The 23484-nt window shown below is 37.3% G+C and overlaps 1 protein-coding gene across 1 annotated transcript in view; it reads right to left on the bottom strand.

Annotated features, from left to right (window-relative positions):
• Positions 1 to 23484, bottom strand: part of ARMC3 (armadillo repeat containing 3) — a 129808-nt gene that overhangs the window by 34814 nt on the left and 71510 nt on the right. The window contains exons 11-12 of the mRNA XM_027847901.1: positions 12531 to 12780; positions 2975 to 3111 (exon numbers count right to left, since the gene is read on the bottom strand). Of these exons, the coding sequence (XP_027703702.1) occupies positions 2975 to 3111; positions 12531 to 12780 (387 nt within the window). The remainder of the gene's footprint in view (positions 1 to 2974; positions 3112 to 12530; positions 12781 to 23484) is intronic.

Genomic DNA, 23484 nt, shown 5'->3' with positions numbered 1-23484 from the left:
ATTATCTTTTGATTTCTACATTAACATTTGAATCCTCTATGATGAATGTGACATCTTTTTGTGTTATTTCTAGAAGATATTGTAGGTCTTCATAGAACTGATCAATGTTGGCCTCTTCATTATCAGTGGTTGCAGCATTGTCTTGCATTACTGTGATGCTGAACAGCTTGCCTTGGATTTGAACAGTTATCATTTGGTCGTTTTTTGAGATTATACACCAGTACCGCTTTTCTCATCCTTTTATTGACTGAGGGCTACTCCATTTCTTCTAAAGGATTCTTGCCCACAGTAGTATATGTAATGATCACTTGAATTAAATTTACTCATTCCTAGCCATTTAAGTTCACTAACACCCAAGATGTTAATGTTTAATCTTTCCATCTCATATTTGACCATATCCAGCTTTCCTTGGTTCATAGGTGTGTGTGTGTGTGTGTGAAGCAGTTAGGGGTAAGTGACTTGCCCAGGGTAACGTAGCTAGTAAGTGTCAAGTAACTGAGGTTAGATTTGAACTCAGTTCCTCCTGACTCCAGGACCAGTGCTCTATCCACTGTGCCACCTAGCTGTCCCAGTTGATTGATCTTTTATTCCAATTTCCTGTGTGATATTGGTCTTTATGGCATCAGCCTTTCCTTTCATTCCCTGACACACCTGTAGCTCAGCTTCCTTTTGGCTTTGGTCCAGCCACTTCATTAGTACTGGGGCTACTTGCAGTTGTCCTCTGCTCTTCTCCAGTAGGGTGTTGGACCTTCTGACCTGAGGGGCTCACCTTTGATGTCATATCTTTTATCATTTTAGTACTGTCCATGGGGTTTTCTTGGCAAAGATACTTGCCATTTCTTTCTCCAGTGGATCACCTTTTTTCCCCCCAGAACTCTCTGCTATGATCTATCCATCTTTGGTAACACTCTATGGCATAGCTCACAGTTTCATTGAGCTACTCAACCCCCAACCCCCACCATGACCAGGCAGTGATCCATGAGGGGATGCACCTAGTCACTTATGTTGAAAACATTGGAGGTACCTTAGTTTCTTTTCTCTACCTCACCTCTCATATCTAATTGATAATCATGTCCTATTGATTATATTTCTACAATATCTCTTGCCTCAATAGCATATTTTCTTTTCTTGCTGTTATTCCCCTAATCTAGGTCCTCCTAGTCTATTGTAATAGACTCCAAATGGGTCTTCCTTTCCCTACTATTTTTACCCTTTCAATCTATTTTTCATTCTTTTGCCAAAACAGTCTTCCTCATGTGAGAATGTGGTTATGTCACACTCACATTTGCTAAAAAATTAAAAATTTTTAAAGAATTTAAAAATCTTTAGTGGTTCTCTACTGTCTAACAAATAAAATGCAAATTTTTCTGTCCTTTGTCTTAAGCTGCTAGTACTTTGCCTCTCCCAGCTTCAGTCATATCACTTTATGCTTTGGCCAAACTGGACTATTTATTGTCCTCCTCGTCACAATCTGCCTTACATTCTCCTTCCTCAATATTTGTTCATGTTCTTTCTTTTGCTTGGAATGTCTTCCCCTCCATCCAGAGGTTACCCTCAAATATCATCTTTTGCAGAGAACCTGGACTTATCTCCCCCAATCTCCACTGGTAGCAACCATGTGGAAATAAATATGACATAGTGACATGCACCTCTCTCATGCACTCATGATGTATTATTTTATTACAGTCATCAGTCTGTCATATATTAAGCTATTAGAATATAAGTTCCATGAGGACAAGGAAAGTACCTAATTAAATTTTGTTTATCTCCTAGTATCTAGTATAGTATCCTACACATAGCAGGTGCTAAATAAATCAATCAAGCAATCAATTAGCATTTATTAAACACCTATACCATGTGCCAAGCATTTTGCAATTCAGATGATTAAAAAGAGAATCTGTGGAGAAACAGAGATGAAAAAACAGAGTGTACATTTGAGATAAACCTTAGAACTATTAGAAGACCCTTAGGAAATTGAACTGGTGGACTGGTATTTGGTGTTTGGCAGAGGTAGCAGAAGTTTTGTTTGTTTGTTTTTATTTTAAGGTGTGTGTGTGTGTGTGTGTGTGTGTGTGTGAATACATTAAAGGCATGAAGGAAGGAGCTGATAGAAAGTGAGTGGTTCAAGATGCTACGGAGAGGACAGCCAGAGAGGACAGCCAGGGAAGTAGTAATCATGAGGTAACAAGTTCTTCAGCTGATGTGGAAGAATCCCTGGCAAAGCTGAGGGAATCTATTTTTGAGAAAATGGGGAAAATATTTCCCTGTGAGCAAATTCTTAGGTACTATTACTTTATCACCATACTGATGATGCATAGACATGCATAGTTCCTGAGTGCTCTGCTGTTTAAAGGGGTACAGTGAAGTATGTGGAGAGTTGGTCCACTTCCTTGGGGATGGAGAGTTTGTTTCTTAATGTTCAATCCATGCTTCTGTCTTTACAGTATTTGCTTCCATAAGTTTAAAGAATAAGATGTTTGTTTCAAATTTATATATCCTACCACTTATTTAAGTAAATCTTTATTTGTGTAAATTGTCAAACGTGGACTAAACAATGCTATGCTTAAAAAAGCATGTGACTGTAAACTATCATGCTTATTTAATCTACTTTTTACTCATTTGGACATATTTCATGTTGTTCCTTATCTACCATTTATGTCACTATGTAAACAGTGAAGTTTTGATTTTTCTTTGGCTAGGCAATGGGGTTAAGTGACTTGCCCAAGGTCACACAGCTAGTAAGTGTCAAGTGCCTGAGGCCAGATTTGAACTCAGGTCCTCCTGACTCCAGGGCTAGTGCTCTATCCACTGTGCCACCTAGCTGCCCCCAACAGTGAAAATTTGAACCACTTTAAAAGTAAATACAATTTTTGAAGTTAGTATACATCTATAATTTAAGAACTACATTCTTGACATTTAGATAAGTTGTTAAACATCTCTATCAAAATGACAAAAAAAAGAAACAACTTCTTACCCTAGTTTGCATAATTCAACAGATGTTGGCTCGTCACTTGCACAAACCATCACAGCCCAGCTAGCTTGTCTTCTGACTTCATCATTATTTGAGTGTAGCAATTCCACAAGTGGTTCAAGTCCACCTGCATTTTTAAACTAAAAATAAGAGGGAAAAGTAATTCACTGAGTATTTATTAACCTTTAAAAAGAATTCTCTTTTCTTCAAGATACACCCATAACTGAGAATAGTTAGATTGTTAAAAGTTTTCACCAACAAAAATGAAACTATTACAATTATTTCCACACTTCAAGGAGCCATGCTTTCATCACTTGAGTATTACCTCCAGAGAAGTATATGAAATCCCTCTTTGCTTTAGTAGATTTATTATCTTTCCCCCCAAAACCTATCTTTTCTTCTAACTTCCCTAGTTCTGTTCAGGGCATTACCATTCTTCTAATCAAAGATCCATATGTCATATCAATAGAAGCAGACAAAGCTTTGAACAAAATGTAGCACTTGCTTATGTTAAAAGTAATTAAACTCATAAAAATAAAATTACTGTTCCTTATTCTAATCAAACACATTTACTTAAAATTAAGAGCTGGCATCATTTTAATGGATAAATACCAGAAACTGCCTCAATAAGATAAGAGGTGAAGATAGGAATCCCACAGTCTCCTCCATTATTTGACATAATATTATAAATACTAGCTATAGAAATAAGACAAGAAAAAGAAATCAAGTGATTAAGTGTAAGCAAACAAAAAGATATTTGCAAACATATAATATTTTACTTAAAAAACCTTGAAGAATCAACAAGAAATAATGCTTTTAGCAAAACAGAATACAAAAAAAGCTGTAAAAAATCATCATTACTTCTCTATAATATTAACAAGAATCAACAGAATGAGAAAGAAAAAATTGTTAATAATTTAACAACAAAATACATTAAATATCTAGAAGTTAACCTCTTAAGAAACAGGGAAGATTTAGAACCAGCCAGGTGGTACAGTAGATAGAGCACTGGGCATGGAATCAGGAATACCTGAGTTCTGACACTTATTAGTGTATGACACTGGGCAAGTCACTTAACCTCTGTTTGCCTCAGTTTCCTCAAATGTAAAATGGGGATAATAATATACCTACTATTATTGTGAGGATCAAATAAGATAATAATTGTAAAGCACTTAGTGTCTGGCACATAGTAAGCACTATATAAATGTTAATGTAACTACAAAATTTTTTCATATAAATATATTAAGACCTCATTAAAGGGACATATAGCCAATATTCATGCCTAGGCCAAATATAACATCATAAATATTATGCTCAATCTTTTTAGATTTTGTGTTATATCAATCAAATCACAAAGGAATAATGAATAAAATTCACAATAATAATAATAAAATTCATATGGGGGAGGCCAAGATTATAAATAGAAATAGTAGGTAAAGGAGGAGAGTTGGCATTACTTGCTGTCATTGTCATATTACAAGCAACAATTATCAAAACTGCCTGGTTCGGGTTAAAATACATATATCAAACCAGATCATTAGAATAGCCTTACCTAGAAATATATATGTATAGCAATCTAGCATTTGATAATTTCCACAATAAAATCTATTAGGAAAGAGACTCTTCAATTAGAACTGTTAGGAAAACAATCTGATGAGATGTTAGCTAACATTTTTGTAGTACTTTAAGGTTTGCAGATCACTTCATATATGTCATCTCATTTGATCCTCATTACAACTTTTTGTCAGGAGGGTGCTATTATTATCCTCATTTTACAGATGAGAAAACTGAGACTGAGAGAAGTGAAGTGACTTACTTAGGGCCACACAGCTGGTGAGGGACTGAGGCAGAATTTGAATTCAAGTTGACCAGACTTCAGGCTCGGTGCTCTGCACTGTGCTACCTAGCTGCCACAAAAAATTTCTAATAGATAAGTGATCTACATATAAAAAGTTATGCCACACACACACAAAAATAGAGAACATATCTTCCATAACCGTAAGCAGGGTAAACATTTTGATTATATAAAATTAAAAAGCTTTTTCATAAGCAAAGGGCAATGCAGCTACAATAGGAAGAGAAATATGGATTGAAAAAGAAAATGTTTAAAAAAAAGAAAATGTTTTTCATTAAACACCTTTGATAAAAAGTCTGACAATCAGAATCGATGTGGAAGTGCTAATGAATCTGTAAGTATTCTCATAGATAAGAAAATAATGTGCAAACTATTTACAAAAGAACAAATGCAAACTATCAAATACCATATGACTAGCTTTGGAGAAAATGAATTGGCTTCAAAAGCTCCCTGGCCTCAGTTTCCTCATGATTAAAGTGAGGGAGTAAAGATTCATCTTTCTGAATTCAAATCTGGTTTTAGATACTGACTAGCTATGTGACCCTAAGCAAGTCACTTAACCCTGTTTGCCTCAGTTTTCTCATCTGTAAAATGAGCTGGAGAAGGAAATGGCAAACCACTCCAGTATCTGCCAGGAAAACCCCAAATGGTATCATGAAGAGTCAGACATAACAGAAGTGACTGAACAACAGTAGTAGTCCCTTTTAGCTCAAAGTCTACGTCTATGATTCATGTAAGAAATTGTTCAAAGTTATATACAAATTAAAATAGCATACATAAACTGCATACCTACGTAATAGATGGAAAAATAAAATGTTGGAAGGGTTATAGGTAGACAGGCACTAATACATTGCTGGTGGAGCTGTATATCCTTACTGTGGGAATAAGAACAACAAGTGGTAATGGGAATTGAGTCAACCGTAGTGACTCCATCTTGTGACTTGATTCCAGAGCTAGCTCAGGTCCCTTTCTATTCAGTTATGGGTCTAGTCCAATTTCTGTCTTATGAGAAAATTTTATTCAGTTATGGGAAGTGTGAGAAACCTTTATTACATTGTTTGAACCTAGCCCTGCATGGCTGGAAAGCTGGACCACAATCTACCTGCTGCTTAGAGACCCTTAACCAAGGACTAAGTTATGCTGACAAGAAACCCAGTCAGATCCTAAGACTGATACAAGGAATTTTCTCACAATTATACATCTCAAGCAACCCATGTGTCTTATCTGAAAACTGACCCCATACTCGTCAATCAGTTATTATTTCCATTTTCCTCTGATTGAATACAGACACTTGGAGGCATGGGACGTCTTTTTCTGATATCAGGGAATTGCATCTGTTCACTCTCCCCCTCCCAATCTAGAAAGTCCCTCATCTCTCCTCCAATTAGAAGGCAGATTACCACATTTTGTATCCTGGTTGATTGTTTTCTTTTAATTAATTAATCTTATTTGATTAATTGTTTTTAATGCATAAAATTTGTCTCCCTGTATATTTGGGTCCCGGTGCCAACGCTGAGGATGCCTGGTCACAATTTGTTATGAAGTTGGCATACATTACTTAATAAATCGATATGCTTGGAACCTCAAACCTTTGTTTCCTCAACCACATTGAAAGTGTTCAAGAAAACAATTTGGAAGTAAGTAAGAAAAGTTACTGAATTTTTTTTACCCTTTGATATACAACAATCCTATTTATACCTTAAGGAAGTTAATGAAAATAAGAAAAAGACCCATACTTACAAGTATGTTAAACAGAAACAAAATTGTAATAAAAGCCACAAACAAAATATCTACCCAACAATTCATGAATGGCTGGACAAACCGAGGTATATGAATATGATGGAATAACATTAGACCATAATGAAAATAGAAAAATTTCAGAGCTATGTGGAAAGTCTTGTATGAAGTGATACAGGATGAAGAATGAAGGGCCAGAAGAAAAATAGACACAGTAACTACAATGTAAATGAAGAAAATAACAAAGTACAACACAGCTCAGGTTAAGGAAGAGCTGAGATTAATAGAGCACTTTCAGGTTTTTCAAGCACTGTTTAAATTTTCTCATTTAATTCACATGACAACTAGGTGAAATGGCACTACAGATATCCTCACTTGCATTTCAGAGGTGAGGGAACTAAGAAAGATTAAGAGATTTGCCTATGATAGCACAGCTAACATGTGTCAGAGGCTCTTAGGATCTGAACCCAGGTTCCTCCTGACTCTAAATCGGACGGTGTTTGCTACACAATACTCCCTCCCAAGTAACATGGACAACAGTAACGTATTATCACAATGAAATCATACATCTTTCCCTTCTGTTAACAAATGTTAAACTATAAGAGGAGTCAGTGATGTTTAATCTTGTGGTCAGTGTGGTGTAATGGGGAGAGTGGTGGACTCAGAGTCACAAAGACCTAGGTTCAAATCCCGAGTCACACACTTATTATAACTACACCCATGACCCTGGGCAAGTCAGTTAACTTCTCTCAGACTCAGTTCCTCATCTCTAAGTTGGGAATGATAATGGCACCTACTTTATAGAGTTTTTATGAGGGTCAAATAAGATAATATATGTAAAGGACTTTGCGAAACTTAAAAGTGCTATGTAAATATCAACTATTATTATTACAATCACTGCATTAAGTATTTTTGCTTAACTGTATTGGGGAAAATGAATTTGTGGTAGATTTGTTCAGGTGTTTAATAAGTGTCTGGACCAATGCAAAATATATTAATACATCATAATGAATTCCATAACAACAACTCACATTTATATGATATTTTCCTTATATACTTTAAGGTAAGTAGTGCAAATATTATTTTCCACATCTTATAGATGGCAGTGCAAATAGTATTACCTCCATTGTAGAGATGCTTTCCATAGAATCAGGGCATAAATGATGGATAGACTTCTAGGTTCAGTCAAAAGAGTCCATTTGATCAATAATATAGCTGATTATATAATACGTTCGTGAGAAACAATAGAATGTAAAATTATCAGTTAGATAAAGAAAACAATGAAATTGAGGGTTTTTTCCAATCTTGAAGGAAAATTTAAATAGTGAGAGTGAGAAGAGCTTTTCTTCAGCAAGAAAGGTGGAGAATGCAGAACAAGGTGAAAGAGAATACATGTCTAGGTATGTATATGTATGCATATATATTCATATACATATATACACACACAAAGAGAATGTGTATTTGCATATATATGAAAGGAATGTGTTTGTATAAATGTGCATGTGGATGTAATATGTTTGTGTGTATATACACTGATACACACATACACAGGCTAGATGAAGTGGACTTAATTGAGCCAGAGGAAAAGAAAAGCTCATGAATGTGCATGAACCTAGGAAAGGGAAAGAAGGAAATATTGGTCCTGACAATTCACCATTTTTATCATTTTTGCTAAGTGGGGAAGGGAGGGCTAGAACTGGGAGGGGAGAAGCGTTAGTGGTTGTTGTGGGATCTGGAGTGTCATCGTGTTTAATTTGTCAGTCTGGTATATATGAGATAACTGGTACCAATGTAGTTCTTTAAAATTTGCAAAACCTGTTGCCTGAATGACCTCATTTTAGACTTGCGCATTATGAAGATATTCACAGCCCAAGCAGTACCTCCATATGAAATAAAGTGAAATCATTTAAACCCAAAGGTTTAAAGGAATCCAAGATCTCTTCCATTGCATCCTAATTTTTAGAAGGGGCGCAATAAGATATATTAATTTAACAATTAATATGAAATCCCCAGGGTATTTAAGGAAAGGCTCCACAAGTATAGAAAGATACCAACTCAGGCTGTCTTCAAGATGACAGAGTAGGAAGAATCAGAAATGGCCAGCTTTCTCATGATTGTGGCAGCAAATATTAAAAAACAAACAAACAAACAAAAAAAAACCAGACTGAAGAATGATCAAGAAATCCAAGGAGAAACTACAATAAGTGTATTTTGCCAACTTAGATACACACAAAGAGAGAGCCAGAAGCCTGTGGGTATGGGGGAAGGGTTCCAGCCAGAAAAGTATGGCCGAGGAGGAAGCCTTCTGGCTCCAAGACCAGAACAAGCCAGGGTTGCCTGCAGCTATATTTTGGGGTAGTGAACTGGGAGTGGAGCAGAGGCTCTAACCAACAATGCCTAAAGCATACAGTTGTGCCACTTTGACCTCCAAGCAGGATCCAAAGCCTTCAGGACTAAGACTAGGAAGGCAACACTTAAGGTGTACTCTGGATCAGACCATGCAGAGCTCTCTACCCCTCAATCACCCTAGAGTCATATCATTGGTCCTTCACTGCCCCCTACCCTTGCAACTGGGTTCAGTAAGCTGGCTACAAGGCCCTCGTGAGGTCCTAGAGGTACATAGCAGTGCCAGGGAAGGCCTTACTATTCCTTTCAATTCAGAAAGTAAGGCTGAAAGTACCGTGGAAGCAAAGACATCAAAAACACAAACCCAGAAGAAGAAAACAAACCCCCAACATTTACAAACAAAGCCACCAAAAATAAGTCAGAGATTTTACAGAAGCTCTGCTTAATTTCTGAAATAAAGCATGAATTTTTCAATGATCATGTAAAGGAAATGAAAGCTATGAAAAACTAGAAAGGAAACGAGAGCTCTGAAGGAAAAAAATTAGGAGAATAAACACTTTAGTACATTATATATTATATACTGACAATAAAGTATATTGTTGGGGGGCAGCTAGGTGGTACAGTGGACAGAGTGCCCGGCTTGGAGTCAGGAAGACTCATCTTCCTGAGTTCAAATCTGGTCTCAGACATTTACTAACTGTGTGACCCTGGGCAAGTCACTTAACCCCATTTGCCTCAGTTTCCTCAGCTGTGAAATGAGCTGGAGAAGGAAATGGCAAACCATTCCAGCATGTTGGCCAAGAAAACCCCAAATGGGGTCGTGAAGAGTCAGACACAACTGAAAACAACTGAACAATAGATGTGTATTATTACAGCCCAACCATAGGCAATTAATATGTCTTAAATTATTTAAGTCTGACTTTATCTCTGTAAAAACTATTTTGTAGTTGATTTTGCCAGTTCCTATTTATGTCTTGGTCAATTAGTCAGTCAATAAATATTTATTAAGTGCCTACTATGGGGCCAGGCACTATGCTAAATTCACCTACCTGTGTTTTAGTAAGTAGACTTCTAAATATTTTATATGTTCTGTAGTTATTCTGAATGGACTATTTAATCAATCAACCAATCAATAAAGATTTATTAAGTGACGTCTATGTGCTAGACAGTACTGGGGATATAAAAGGAGGCCAAAGACAGTGCTCAAGGATCTTACAATCTAATGGTGGAGACAGGATGTAAACAAATAAATACAAACAAGCTCTATCCAGAAATAGGAATAGGAGATAATTAACAGAGGGATGGCATCAGTAACTCAGGGATGTAGGCTTGATCCTGTCATCACCCATAAGTGTCCCACTTCCACATTTACGAACTCCAAAATTCCTTCATCTGATCATAATCTGTTGTTGTTTTACCTCTCAACACCAGTGAGTAGTCAGACACAGCCATTCTACAGAAGCCCAGCTACCTCCCCTGTTCCAAACCAATCAATTCAATTCAATAAACATTTATTAAGTGTCTACTATGTGCCAGGCATTGTGCTAAGCACCAGGGATACAAGAAGAGGTGAAGAGTCCCTGCCCTCCAGGAATTTGCAATCTAATGAGAGAGAGAACATGCAAACAATATGTACAAAGCAAGCTATATACAGGTTAAAAGGGAAATAAATAATAGGGGGAAAGCACTGGAATTAAGAGGGGTTGGGGAAGGCTTCCTATAGAAGGTGAGATTGTAGTTGGATCTTAAAGGAAGCCAGGGAGGTCAGTAGGTGGAGATGAGGAGGGAAGAGTATTGCAGGCCTGGAGGACAGCCAGAGAAAATTCCTGGAGCTGAGAGATGGCCTCTCTTGTCTGTGGAATAGCCAGTAGGCCAGTATCATTGGACTGAAGAGCACATATAAGGGCATAGGGAGACTGGAGAGGTAATAGGTGGCTAGGTTATGAAGGGCTTTGAATGCCAAACAAAATATTTTGCATTTGACCATGGAGGTAAGGAGCCACTGGAGTTTATTGAGTAGGGGAATGGCATGATCAGACCTTCATTCTAGGAAAATCACTTTAGTGGCTGAATGGAAGATAGATTGGATTGGAGTGAGGAGAGACTGAGCCAGGCCAACCCACCAGCAGGCTATTGCAATATTCTGGCCGTGAGGTGACAGGCCTTCATCAGGGTAATGGCAATGTCAAAGGAGAGAAAGGGATATATTCAAAAGATGTTGCAAAGAAGAAATCAACAGGCCTTGAAAAGAGTTTGGATGATGTAGGTGTGCAATAGTGAGAAATCCAGGATAACTCCTAGGTTGTGAGACTGAGGGACTGGGAAAGGGGCTGCCCTCTACAATAACAGGGAAGGTAGGAAGGGTAGGAGGAGGGTTTAGGGGAGAAATAATGTGTTCTGTTTCAGACATGTTGAGTTTTAGATGTCTACTGGACATTCAGCTTGAGACTTCTGAAAGACAGTTGGAGATGAGCAATTGAAGGTCAGCAGAGTTTGGGGCAATATAAGCATGTATGAGAAACATAGAGAGGGTAATTAAATCCGTGAAAGGCGATGAGATCACCAAGTGAAGTAGTATAGAGGAAGAAGAGAAGAAGGTCCAGGACAGAATCCTGAGGGACACCTAATGCTAGAGGATGTGCTCTGGAGAGAAAGATCCAGCAAAGGAGATAGAGAAGGAGCAGTCTGATAGATGAGAGGAGAATCTGGAGAAAATGATGTCCCTAGAGAGAAGAGAGTATCAGGGAAGAGAGAGTGATTAACAATGTTAAAAGGCTTCAGAGAGATCAAGGGAAGAAAAGGAGTGAGAAAAGGCCATTGGATTTGGCGACTGAGAAATCAGTAGTAACTTCGGGGAGAACAGTTTCAGTGGAATGGGAAGACTGGAAGCTGAATTGTAAGGGGTTAAGGAGAGAGTACGAGGAGAGAAATCAGAGGCACTGGGGAGGTTAACTACAAAGGACATAAAAGATACAGGACTGAGAGTTAGCGAGGATGAAAGAACCAAGTAAGGGACTTTTTCACTTCAGAGGAGACATGGGCATATTTTTACACAGTAAGAAATGAGCCAATAGAGAAGGAGAGATTGAAAATAAGTGACGGACGACAGAGAGAAGGGTCAATCTGCTGCAGGAGGTGGGACGGAATGAGATCCCTCAAGCAAGGAGAAGGAATGGCCTTGGCAAGGAGCAAGGCCACATGTGAGACAGGGGTGAAGGAGGAAATGGTGGCAGAAGGCACTCTCCTGAGTGATAGGAGATGAGGAACAGCGAAGAAGAGGGAGCTCATGGAGGATGGCCTCCATTTTTTCCCTGTAAAATATGAGACCAGGTTTGTGATTTTTAGCTGAGATTTTGAGAGGCAGGCAGCAGAGTATAACGGGGGGAAATAGCAAATATCTAGTCAGAGAGTGTGTGTGTTTGACTCCCGGCACTCCTGTTTACAACCGGCGGAGAGACCTCTCCAAGCCTTGTTTTTCTCCTAAGTACAATATGGAGAATCTGTAAGGTCTATGCCAGCTCTTAATTCTGTGATTCTAAGGCACATTTTACAAAGAAGTATGTCAGTCTCTCAAAAGGTGCTGAACAGGTGAATTGGAATGAAGAGTACTAAAATCGTCACCTCAATCCTTGCATCCACGTCACAGGCCACCGCGGCTACAGTGAGAGCTGCTTTACTCTGGACAAAGGGGTTGGAAGAGCTCAGAGGCTGGATAATGGCCTGCATGACGTCACGGCCCTGCATCACCATGCGCAGGGACTCCTGAGTAGCCATGTTTGTCAGCACTGTGGCAGCGTTGGCGACGGCCTTCTCTCTCTTACAACTTAAGATATTTATTAAGGCGTCAACAGCGTCAGCTTCAGCGGCAGCACTGGTAAATGCAGAGAAAAAGACATTGTGATGAAAACATCTTCAAAATGCCCTATCAAATAGTCACGTCAGTGAAATGTTAATTTTGTCAACATAAATCGCAGATTAGAGTCATTCACAACAGCATCCTCAAGGTAACATGTACAGTTTTCAGATAGGAATTCATTGGAATGATCACTTTGCTCTTTCTGCAGCTTGTTAAGTGTAAAATGCACCATGGGAATTTCTACTGTCCAGTGATAACCGTAGAGTGAGAAGAAAGTTCTGTGAATGCTCTTAGGCATTATTTTATTGAAAATGTGAGCAGAAGGAATACCACCAACAGTCCTTTTGAGGTAAACAAATAAATTAATATCTACATGGCAAAATAACTAATAATTATTCTCAAATTACTAGCTAATCACAGGCAGAAATGAACTCATTTCAAACCACCAAATCTCATCTTGCAAACAGGTTATCTGATTAAATATATTACAAACTCAACTAAATAAATGACATATGCATTCAAATAATAGGTTGTGATGTTGGCCCATCCATGTGTGCCATATTTTAAAATTTCTTCTTTCTAATATAATAAATTGATTTATTGTATAGTTAGTTAATGATTAGACAAAAAAACATTTTTCCACATCATTGAAAACCCAAAATCTCCTTTTAAGGAAAGCAACTTCAATAGTCTTTACTTTCATCACTTAAAATTCAGGAAATGTAGAGTAAAATTATGAGACAATTAAAAAATCTTAGCCAAAGAAGGAAAACTTTAATTTTATTCTTTAAAACTTAGAATAATTTTTTGTACTTAAGAACATTTTATTTTTTTCTAATTACATATAAAGATAGTTTTCAACATTCATTTTTATAAGATTTTGAGTTCCAAATTTTTCTCCCTCCCTTCCCTCATCCCTCCCCAAGACAGCAAGCAATTTGATATAGGTTATACATGTACAATCATGTTAAACACATTTCCAAATTAGTCATGTTGTAAAAGAAGATTCAGAACAAAAGGGGAAAACCACAAGAAAGAAAAAAAGTGAAAATAGTATGTTTTGATGCATTCAGACTCCATTGTTCTTTCTGTGGATGTGGATAGCATTTTCCGTCACAAGTCATTTGGAATTGTCTTGGATTGTTGTATTGCTGAAAAGAGCTAAGTCCATCATAGTTGATCATTGCACAATGTGGCTGCTGCTGTGTACAATGTTCTCCTGGTCCTGCTCACTTTTACCACCATCAGTTCATATAAGTCTTTCCAGGTTTTTCTGAAATCCACCTGCTCATTTCTTATAGAATAATAGTATCCCATCACATTCACACACCACAGCTTATTCAGTCATTTCCCAATTGATAGGCATCCCCTCAATTTCCAATTCTTTGCCACCACAAAAAGAACTCCTATAAATATTTTTGTGCATGTGGGTGCTTTTCCCTTTTTTTACAATCTCTTTGGGATACAGACCTAGTAGTGGTATTGTTGGATCAAAGGGTTTGCATAGTTTTATGCCCCCTTGGGCATACTTCTAAATTGTTCTCCAGAATGTTTGGATCAGTTCACAACTCCACCAACAATGCATTGTTGTTCCAATTTTCCCACATCTTCTCCAACAATTATCATTTTCCTTTTCTGTCATATTAGGCGATCTAACAGGTGTGATGTGGTACCTCAGAGTTGTTTTAATTTGCATTTCTCTAATCAATAGTGATTTAGTGTATTTTTTCATATGACCAAAAATTGCTTTTATTTCTTCATCTGAAAACTGCCTGCTCATATCCTTTGACCATTTATCAATTGGAGAATGGCTTGTATTCTTATAAATTTGACTCAGTTCTCTATATAGTTGAGAAATGAGGCCTTTATGAGAAACACTGCCTGTAAAAATTTTCTCAACTTTCTACTTTCCTTACTTTGAATAATTTTTAAAAAAATATGCCATTCGATGATAGTGAGAATATCTTACCTTTAATGAGAACAAAACCCCATTGTTTAAAAACCAACATTCTCTAAAGATTAAAAATTAATATTATATAGAGGGAAATGGTGAGGCATATAGTGTGTGAAAACAGGATGCATCATATAACCAATAAGGAACTTCAAAGAAAAAGAGTAAAAGATATCGAGGAAATGTATGATAAAAAGAGAAGTTAAGCTGGTCACATGGCAAAGGCAAGAGATGGAACCCCCCTCCCCCCAGGGTTCTCCACTGGGACTTTTGTGATGTGAGGAGAATCCAAGAGAGTGTGCTATAGCATACTGGGTGGATGCCCTGTGTTCATGAGAGCACTTAGATGGTATTGAATGGACAGGCACTGATGAATAGTAGTCTGCATCACTGGGGAGAAGAGCCAAATTGATCAGATTATAGATTTGTTTGACAATTTAAATATCTTGACTTTGATAATAGAGTCAAAACAGGGTCTAAAAGGTTGGGTTTTGTTCTTAAATTATAGGAGAGGTAAAGAGGGCCAAAAAAAATTAAAGATGAATATTACTTTTATAATATACACTGGATGTATTCTTCCACTAGCAAGAAGAGAACACTGGAACAATGGGAAAAATGATAGCAAGAATAATGGAGCTTAGATGAACATTATTGTCCCTTCTATACACATACTCCCTTTTTCATGTTCATTTCTTACCATTTCGTGTTTCACTTTCTTTCTGCTTAAATGTTTACTTTAAGTTGATTTGACTTGGATGAAAATATTATGAAGGGGGAAAGCATATTCTATATTTTCCTTAGGTGTCTCCCCCTCTAGAATGTCCTTGGGGCAGCATTTGACTTCCATTCTTAAAAATTGAAATTAATATTTTTCTTATTTAGTTTTGCTTTTCTTTATAATAATGTATAATACTTATAATAGATGTCATATATAATATATTATCAACTTACATGATAATCAGATATATTTGTGAATAACAAATTTACTATCTTCAATAGATTGCCACCTAAAGCAAAAACTTCCTACATTTTTATTTTAAATTGAATTGACATTGATCTCTTTATGTACATTTTCTGATTGCAAAGTAGATTTTTAAACCAGCTCAAAAATCCATTTTTTTCCTTTGGGGCATATTTTAAACCACTTAGTTTGCACAACCAAAACTACTAATAGGAGAAACAACATTAAATAAATAAGTATATATAAAATACATAGAGAGAAAAAGGCAAGGTAACTTTAGAGAGGAAGGCTCAAGTGGCCAGAGGGACCAGGGAGGCCTCCTGCAGAAGATGACTTTTGAGCCAGATCTTGAAAGAAGCCAAAGATGGTAGGTAGAAGTGAGGAAGCCGAGCATTCCAAGCATAGAGGAAAGCTAGTGCAAATCCACAGAGATGGGAGATTAAGTATTGTGGACAAAGAACAGCTTAATTAGTCTGGTATTGCTGGACTACACTCTTTATGGAAGGGAGTCAAGTGTGAAAAGACTGGAAAGCTAGGAAGAGAAGCAGATGGTAGAGAGCCTTAAAAACTAAATAAGGCAATTTGGCTACTTCTTTGTTAAATTTAATGTACTTCTGTAAAAAAAAATTGTTTCCTGAAATGTTTATTTTTATTAAATTCATAAGAAAAAAAGAAAAAAAATTACAAATCAGATCCAGAAGAAAAAATTTCCATCATTAGTTTCGCTGCTTTTTGAGAATGTTATTATATAGTCAAGTTAAGAAATTATTAATGGGCGCGGAGCCAAGATGGAGGAGTAAAAGTAGTGACTTGCTTGAGCTCTCCCCCAAACCCCTCCAAATACCTATAAAAAATGGCTCTAAACAAATTCTAAAGCAGCAGAATCCACAGAAAGACAGAGTGAAACAAAGTTCCAGCCAAAGACAGCCTGGATGGTTGATCAAAAAGGTATATCGCACCGGGCTGGGAGAGGAGCACAGTTCGGCGTGGGCGTGAAGGCCAAGGCCTCAGAGGACTGAATCGCGGGCAGCTGTGGTGGTTTCCAGACTTCTCAACCCATGAACGCCAAAGACAACTTAGAAGGTCAGTGAGAAGAGTCTGTTTCTACAGTGGTGAGAGAGGAGCGTGGGGTCCCAGCCCTATTCCCAGAGCGCGGCCTTGGGACGGCAGCTGCTTCCTGAGCTTCTGGCCCACAGACTGAGGGGGAATTGAGTGGCTGATCAGAGGGGGATTGCAGGGATCTCTCTGCTGGTGCAGGATTCTCTTGCTTTGCCCATGCTTGGATCTGGGTCACAGTTCTGGGTGGCGGTACTGGGGTGAGGAGGAATGCTGGCCTGGTGTGGTGGAGTTTGTAGTGGCTGTGGAGAGGAAACCCTCCTCACAGTTCCAAGACAGAAAAGAGTGCTCATAGACCAGAGCACAGGCCAGGAAAGGAGTCATCACCTCACCCTTGATCATAGCACCTTGGAAGAACTGAAAATTTATAGGTCCCTAGAAGTATCTCTGAACACAGCTGCACAAAACCCCTGAAGCTTGGGACAGTACATTCTCCACACTGGAAGCAGACTCCTACCTTAAAAAAAAGTTTATAACTCAAGTAATTTACTGAGATCATGAGCAAGCAGCGCAAAAAGAGTCAGACTGTATTATCTTACTTTGGTGACAAAGAAGATCAAAACATACAACCAGAAGAAGACAACGAAGCCAAAGCTTGTACATCCAAAGCCTCCAAGAAAAATATGAATTGGTCCCAGGCCATGGAAGAGCTCAAAAAGGATTTTGAGAAGCAAGTAAGAGGAAGTAGAGGAAAAACTGAGAGTGATGCTAAAGGAGACCCCCAAAAATACTGAAGAAAATAACACCTTAAAAATAGCCTAACCCAAATAGCAAGGGAGGTCCAAAAAGCCAATGAAGAGAAGAATGCCCTAAAAAGCAAAATTGGCCAAGTGGAAAAGGAAGTCCAAAAGCTTACTGAAGAAAATACTTCCTTAAAAATTAGATTGGAGAAATTGGAAGCTAGTGACAATTTGGGAAATCAAGGCACTGTAACACTAATCCAAAGGAATGAAAAATAGAAGAGAATGTGAAATATCTCTTTGGAAAAACAACTGACCTAGAAAATAGATCCAGGAGAGAGAACTTAAAAATTATTGGACTCTCTAAAAGCCCTGATCAAAAAAAAGAGCCTAGACATCATCTTTCAAGAAATTATCAAGGAAAACTGCCCTGATATTTTAGAACCAGAGGGCAAAATAGAAATTGAAAGAATCCACCATGGGGCAGCTAGGTGGTACAGTGGATAGAGCACCAGCCCTGGATTCAGGAGGACCTGAGTTCAAATCCAGTCTCAGACCAAATACTTGACACTTACTAGCTGTGTGACCCTGGGCAAGTCACTTAACCCCATTGCCTAACCAAAAAAGTAAAAACAAAACAAAAACAAAAACAAAAATGAAAGAATCCACTGATCACCTCCTGAAAGAGATCCCCAAAGGAAAACTCCTAGGAAAGTTGTAACCAAATTCTAGAGTTCCCAGGTCAAGGAGAAAATATTGCAGGCAGCCAGAAAGAAACAATTTAAGTATTGTGAAAACACAATCAGGATAACACAAGATTTAGCAGCTTATGCATTAAGGGCACGCAGGGCATGAAATATAATATTCTGGAGGGCAAAGGAGATAGGACTACAACCTAGAATCACCTACCCAGCAAAACTGAGTATAATCTTTCAGGGTAAAAAATGGTCATTCAATGAAATAGGGGACTTTCAAGCATTCCTGTGGAAAAGACCAGAGCTGAATAGAAAATTTGACCTTCAAATACAAGACTCAAGTGAAACATGAAGGAGGTAAAGAGGAAAGAGAAATCATAAGAGACCTATTAAGGTTGAACTGTTTACATTCCTGCAGGGAAAGATGATATTTGTAACTCATGAGTCCTTTGTCAGTATTAGGGTAGTGGGAGGGAAAAAATTATATGTACGTATAGATACATAGATAGAGGGCACAGGGTGAGTTGAAGATGAAGGGGTGATATCTGGAAAATAAAATTAAGGGGTGAGAGAGGATTATACTGGGAGAAGAGGAAAGGGAGAAGTAGAATGAGGTAAAACATCTCACATGAAACAGGCAAGAAAAGGCTTTTACAATGGAGGGGAAATGGGAGAAGGTGAGAGGGAATGAGTGAATCTTATTCTCACAGGATTTGGCTTTAAGGAGGGAATAACATGCACAATGGGGTATGGAAATCTATCTTACCCTACAGGAAAATAAAGGGGGAAGGGGACAAGAGAGCAGGGGGTTGGTAGAGGGGAGAGCAGATTGGGGGAGGGGATAATGAGAAGCAAACACTTCTGAGGAGGGGCAGGGTCAAAAGAGAGACTAGAATAAATGGGGGGTAGGATAGGATGAAGAGAAATATACTTAGTTTTTCACAACAGGACTACTATGGAAGTGTTTTGCATGACTACACATCTATAACCTGTATCAAGATGCTTGCCTTTTCAATGAGGGTGGGTGGGGAGGGAGGGAGGGAGAAAATTTGGAACCCAAAGTTTTAAAAACACATGTTAAAAATTAAAAAAAAAATAAAAAAATTATTAAGGGCTTTGCTTTGTGTAAATAAAGAGCTCAAATACATGTCTGAGTGATCAAAGTCCCCTCATCACTGCCACATCACATCTCTGTGCAAAGCTGGGACCTGGTTCCCAAACTCTTCTATTCTTTCTTACCCAGGTGGTACGGGACATTCTCTCAGGACAATGTTGCTCCTGTTTCTGGTTCTGTTTATCTTTGACCAAATTTATTACACACACACACACACACACACACACACACACACACAATATATATATATATATATATTATATATGTATATATATATTCTTAATATGTGATACAACTTCCCTCCCCACCATCAAGATTTTTGCCTAGCCCATTAGGGTAAACCCCTCCAGACATGGGTCTCATCCTAACAAATTTTTATGGTTACCTAGGAAGTCAAAGTTACTTCCTTGTATTAAAATCTCTAGTCTACCTTGCTAGATAACCCTGCTTTCTTGTTTCATAGTGCTTAGAGTTAGATAAAAGGTGCTATGAATCACCATTTTTTGTCAATCATCCTAGTTCATTTTTCCAACAAGGTTAATATTTTGAGTAGTAAATTGATTGAACTGATCGGTTTTTAAGCATGAAACAGCAGGTTGTCCCTACTGTAGTGCCATATTTGCCTGGGCCAGCTTGGTATTTAGAATCCTGGAACACCCAAGATGTAGCACACTATCTGAATTATATACCCAAACAAACTGTGGATCATGGTTCCCTTTAATGATGAAATACTATACACAGATATTAGCAATATAATTGCCATTACAACCTAATACTTGGAATAAAGCCTTTCTTTTTAGCAGTATATACCAATTAAGTGAAACCACAGTGTAACATAGTAGACAGAACACACACTGAGTTTGGAGTCCTGTGTTTCAAATCCTGCTTCTGTTACTACTTGTGTGTTCTTGGGTCCCAGTTTCCATATTGGTAAAACACTAAGGTTGGAGTAGTCACTCTTCCAAAAAATGAATCATTCAGACATTCAAATTTTGTATCCCATAACAAAATGAGACAAATGGGGAGGGGAGGAGTAGAAAATGTGCTTACACTATAAAGATTAGCCTTCATATACATGATGTTAACGAAATTGTGATGTGCCAACCAGTATTGAGATATCTTTACTACTGTTTGAAGGAGAATAATATGACTATAAAAAAGGCACAATAATAACTTTATATTATGTATTACAACATGGATATTAAGCTTGAGTTTTACCCAACACTGAAAATCGTTATTATGATAGTCAATTGAAGCCTGAGAAAATAAAGCCTTTTCCTATGTATTAAGGAGAATGGCCTGTGGATCTTCCTACACATCCTTGAGGCCAATATCTATGATGTTTTTCATCTTTGTTTCTGTAATGCCCAGCACAGTGCCTTGTTTATAACTGGAGCTTAATGAAGGGATGGTGAATAAAACTCAATTGCAAATAAAATTGAAGTTCTTCTTGATCTAAATGTTCAAGTTTAATACTTTATTCCTGCACATACTACTCTTATGTAGAGAAAAAAAAACTTGAACCACCTAGAAGAAAATAAATTTTCCTTCATGTTAATTGGTTAACTGTTTTTCTCATCATACAATAGAATGGTCAAGGTGTTAGAATATGTAACAAATGACTTTTATGGTGTTTCTTCACTTTTTTTGTATTTCATCAATATGAAATCAGTCTATTTTTCTAATATACTTCTAGTATGAAAACTATCTCCATTTCATTAGTGGTACTGTATGGGGGCAGGGAGAGGTTATGCTATGTATATTGAATACTTAGATTATTAAATCAGATAAGAGTAAAAACAGTATTTTATCAGAAATCCAGATATTTATAAATCCAAATATTTATAAATAAAAGACTAGAGTGTTGACAAAACACAATTATCAGAGGACTTTTTACTCACTGATAACAATCAGTCCTTGGCGCCTTGTAATAAGAAATTCTAGGTGGAGAATATTCATTTCTTCCTAGAGAGCATCTGATTCTAATTAAGTCTTCAGCAAGTTAGCTTTTGGAATGCTATTGTTAATTATATGAGACCTAGGTCTGATAGTGACATTAATACTTTAATTTTGATACAGTGTTAACTCTATTTTGCCTTTTCTTTTAGTTCCTATGTAACACATTATCTGCTCTATAGAATATAGTAACTGATTATTTTACTGTTCTGTAATTAATTCACTTGAGTCCTGTTTTTCTCATAAACTTATATAACCCTCAAGATTATTGGACAATTCTTATGTTTTTCTTGTAGCCCTGTTACTAGACAATAAATACTTGTCATTGTACTGTACATAAACTTTTTCTCTGGTCTATATTGTAAGGGTTAGAGAACCTGGAAATTTGCTATCCATTATAGCAATGAAGACAATCTAGTTCTCTTTACCATTGGAGAGTGTTGATAATAATTTTTGGAGATTTAGAATTATATAGAATTACATTCTGTTCCAAAGATTTCTTTAGATAATGAATTTAGAAATTGCCTTTCTACTATGGTCAGTCATAATTAGTGTATAATCTATGGATCCCCACAGATCACAAGAACTGAGCCCCGTAACCCCATCCCCAAATTTGTAAAATTAAACCAATAAAACCATGAGGTAAATCTTATTATTTAGATTTCAGTTATAAATCTCTTAAGTTTTGCATAAAACTTCCTGGAGGAGAAAAGACAGATCACTTCACTCCTCTCTCTAGTGCCAAAGTGAGGCAGAACATTTTCATAGTAAACTTTATGTGAGAACCCCTGTTGTGATTTCTTACTCCACTACAGATGTTTTCTTTTTTATTATTATTATTTCAGAAAAAAATGAGAGTCATCTTCTAAAGGCTTACCCTATAGGATAAGGACCATAGGCTGTGTTGGCAGTTGTAACAGGTAAAAAACAACAACAACAACAACATTGACATAGGTTAAAAAAAATTAAATAATGAAGTCAAGCAGGTAAGGACCTAGGCTTAGCAAAAACATTTTCCCGAACATTTCTCTTTATCTTCCTGTCTCTATGCCCCTAAAAGGAGCTGGGTAGTTTTTTCAAGTCCCATGGGGGATGTAGTGGTTATTACATTCCATCTCTCAGTGCTTTCCTTACACTGAGTTGAAATCAACTTCCCTGTTTACTTGCTTCCATTGGTTCTAGTTCTGCCCTCCTTGGTTAAGTAAAATAAATGTAATCCCTCTTGTACATGAGAATTTCTCAAATATTTTATGAGAGATATTCCTGTTATAAGATTTCTCTTCTCCAGGCTAACCATCCCCACTTCCTAAAAATCTCTATTTATATGGCATGGCTTTGACTTCTGTCCCTGTCAGAGTAGGACATTGCAAGACTGGGAACACTAGGTAGGAACAAGTGCTGCAATTTTCTTGGAAAGATTTCCTCTACAGCTCTCCCTGTTACAGATTGCTGAGGAGGGAAGCAATTCATTGTAATTCTATGGAAGTATTTAGCAGAAATAGCAAGGTCGATGTATGGCATGTGATGTATGTGAAGGTAGTCTGGATCGAATATTGATTGAATATTGATGATTGAGAATTAAATGCAAGTGCCCCAGTGTCTACTTCACCTGTCCTATCATTGTGGTATGTATAGTATAGTACCTAATCTTTTCTAATTTTTTCCCATTTAATTTTAATTTCATTTTCAGTACTTCTTAATATGTCACAAAGTCATTGATTTTTATCTGGTCCAAATTAATTTGAGTAAAGTTTCACATGTCCTGTACTAATGTTACTTATTCTCCTTCCATTTTCCCCCCTAGCACTCTTACTTCCATTCCCATTCTTTTATTTAGAGCTGTCATCCTATTATTATGGTCATTTAAAAACTCTTACTTCCTTTATTCTAGGAATCTTAGTAGCACTACAGGCAAATTTCTCTCTCTCTCTCTCTCTCTCTCTCTCCCTCTGTTTATTGTGGAGGCTTTGTAGATGATGTGGAGTTATTATTTTTTTTTCTGAGTTTGCGAGTTGAATAACCCTGGCCAATATTACTTCTTTATCACTGGTGTTTTCTTGTGTTTACTCACTTTCTAGCCTTACTTTCTGAATGGGAATTTTATATCAGGGACAAATTTTCTGCACTTCCAAAAGGAATGATGAGGGTTTTTTTGTGGGGGGGGGTATGGATATGTCTTATCTGGGTGCTAGCTAAGGAGTGCAATGTTCTTCAAATACCTTAGGAGCAACTCAAGCCAGCACAAT

This window comes from Vombatus ursinus, unplaced genomic scaffold (assembly GCF_900497805.2).
Source record: "Vombatus ursinus unplaced genomic scaffold, bare-nosed wombat genome assembly UNPS02005459.1, whole genome shotgun sequence".
Lineage (NCBI taxonomy): Eukaryota > Metazoa > Chordata > Mammalia > Diprotodontia > Vombatidae > Vombatus > Vombatus ursinus.
This window is presented reverse-complemented; position numbering and strand designations above follow the sequence as displayed.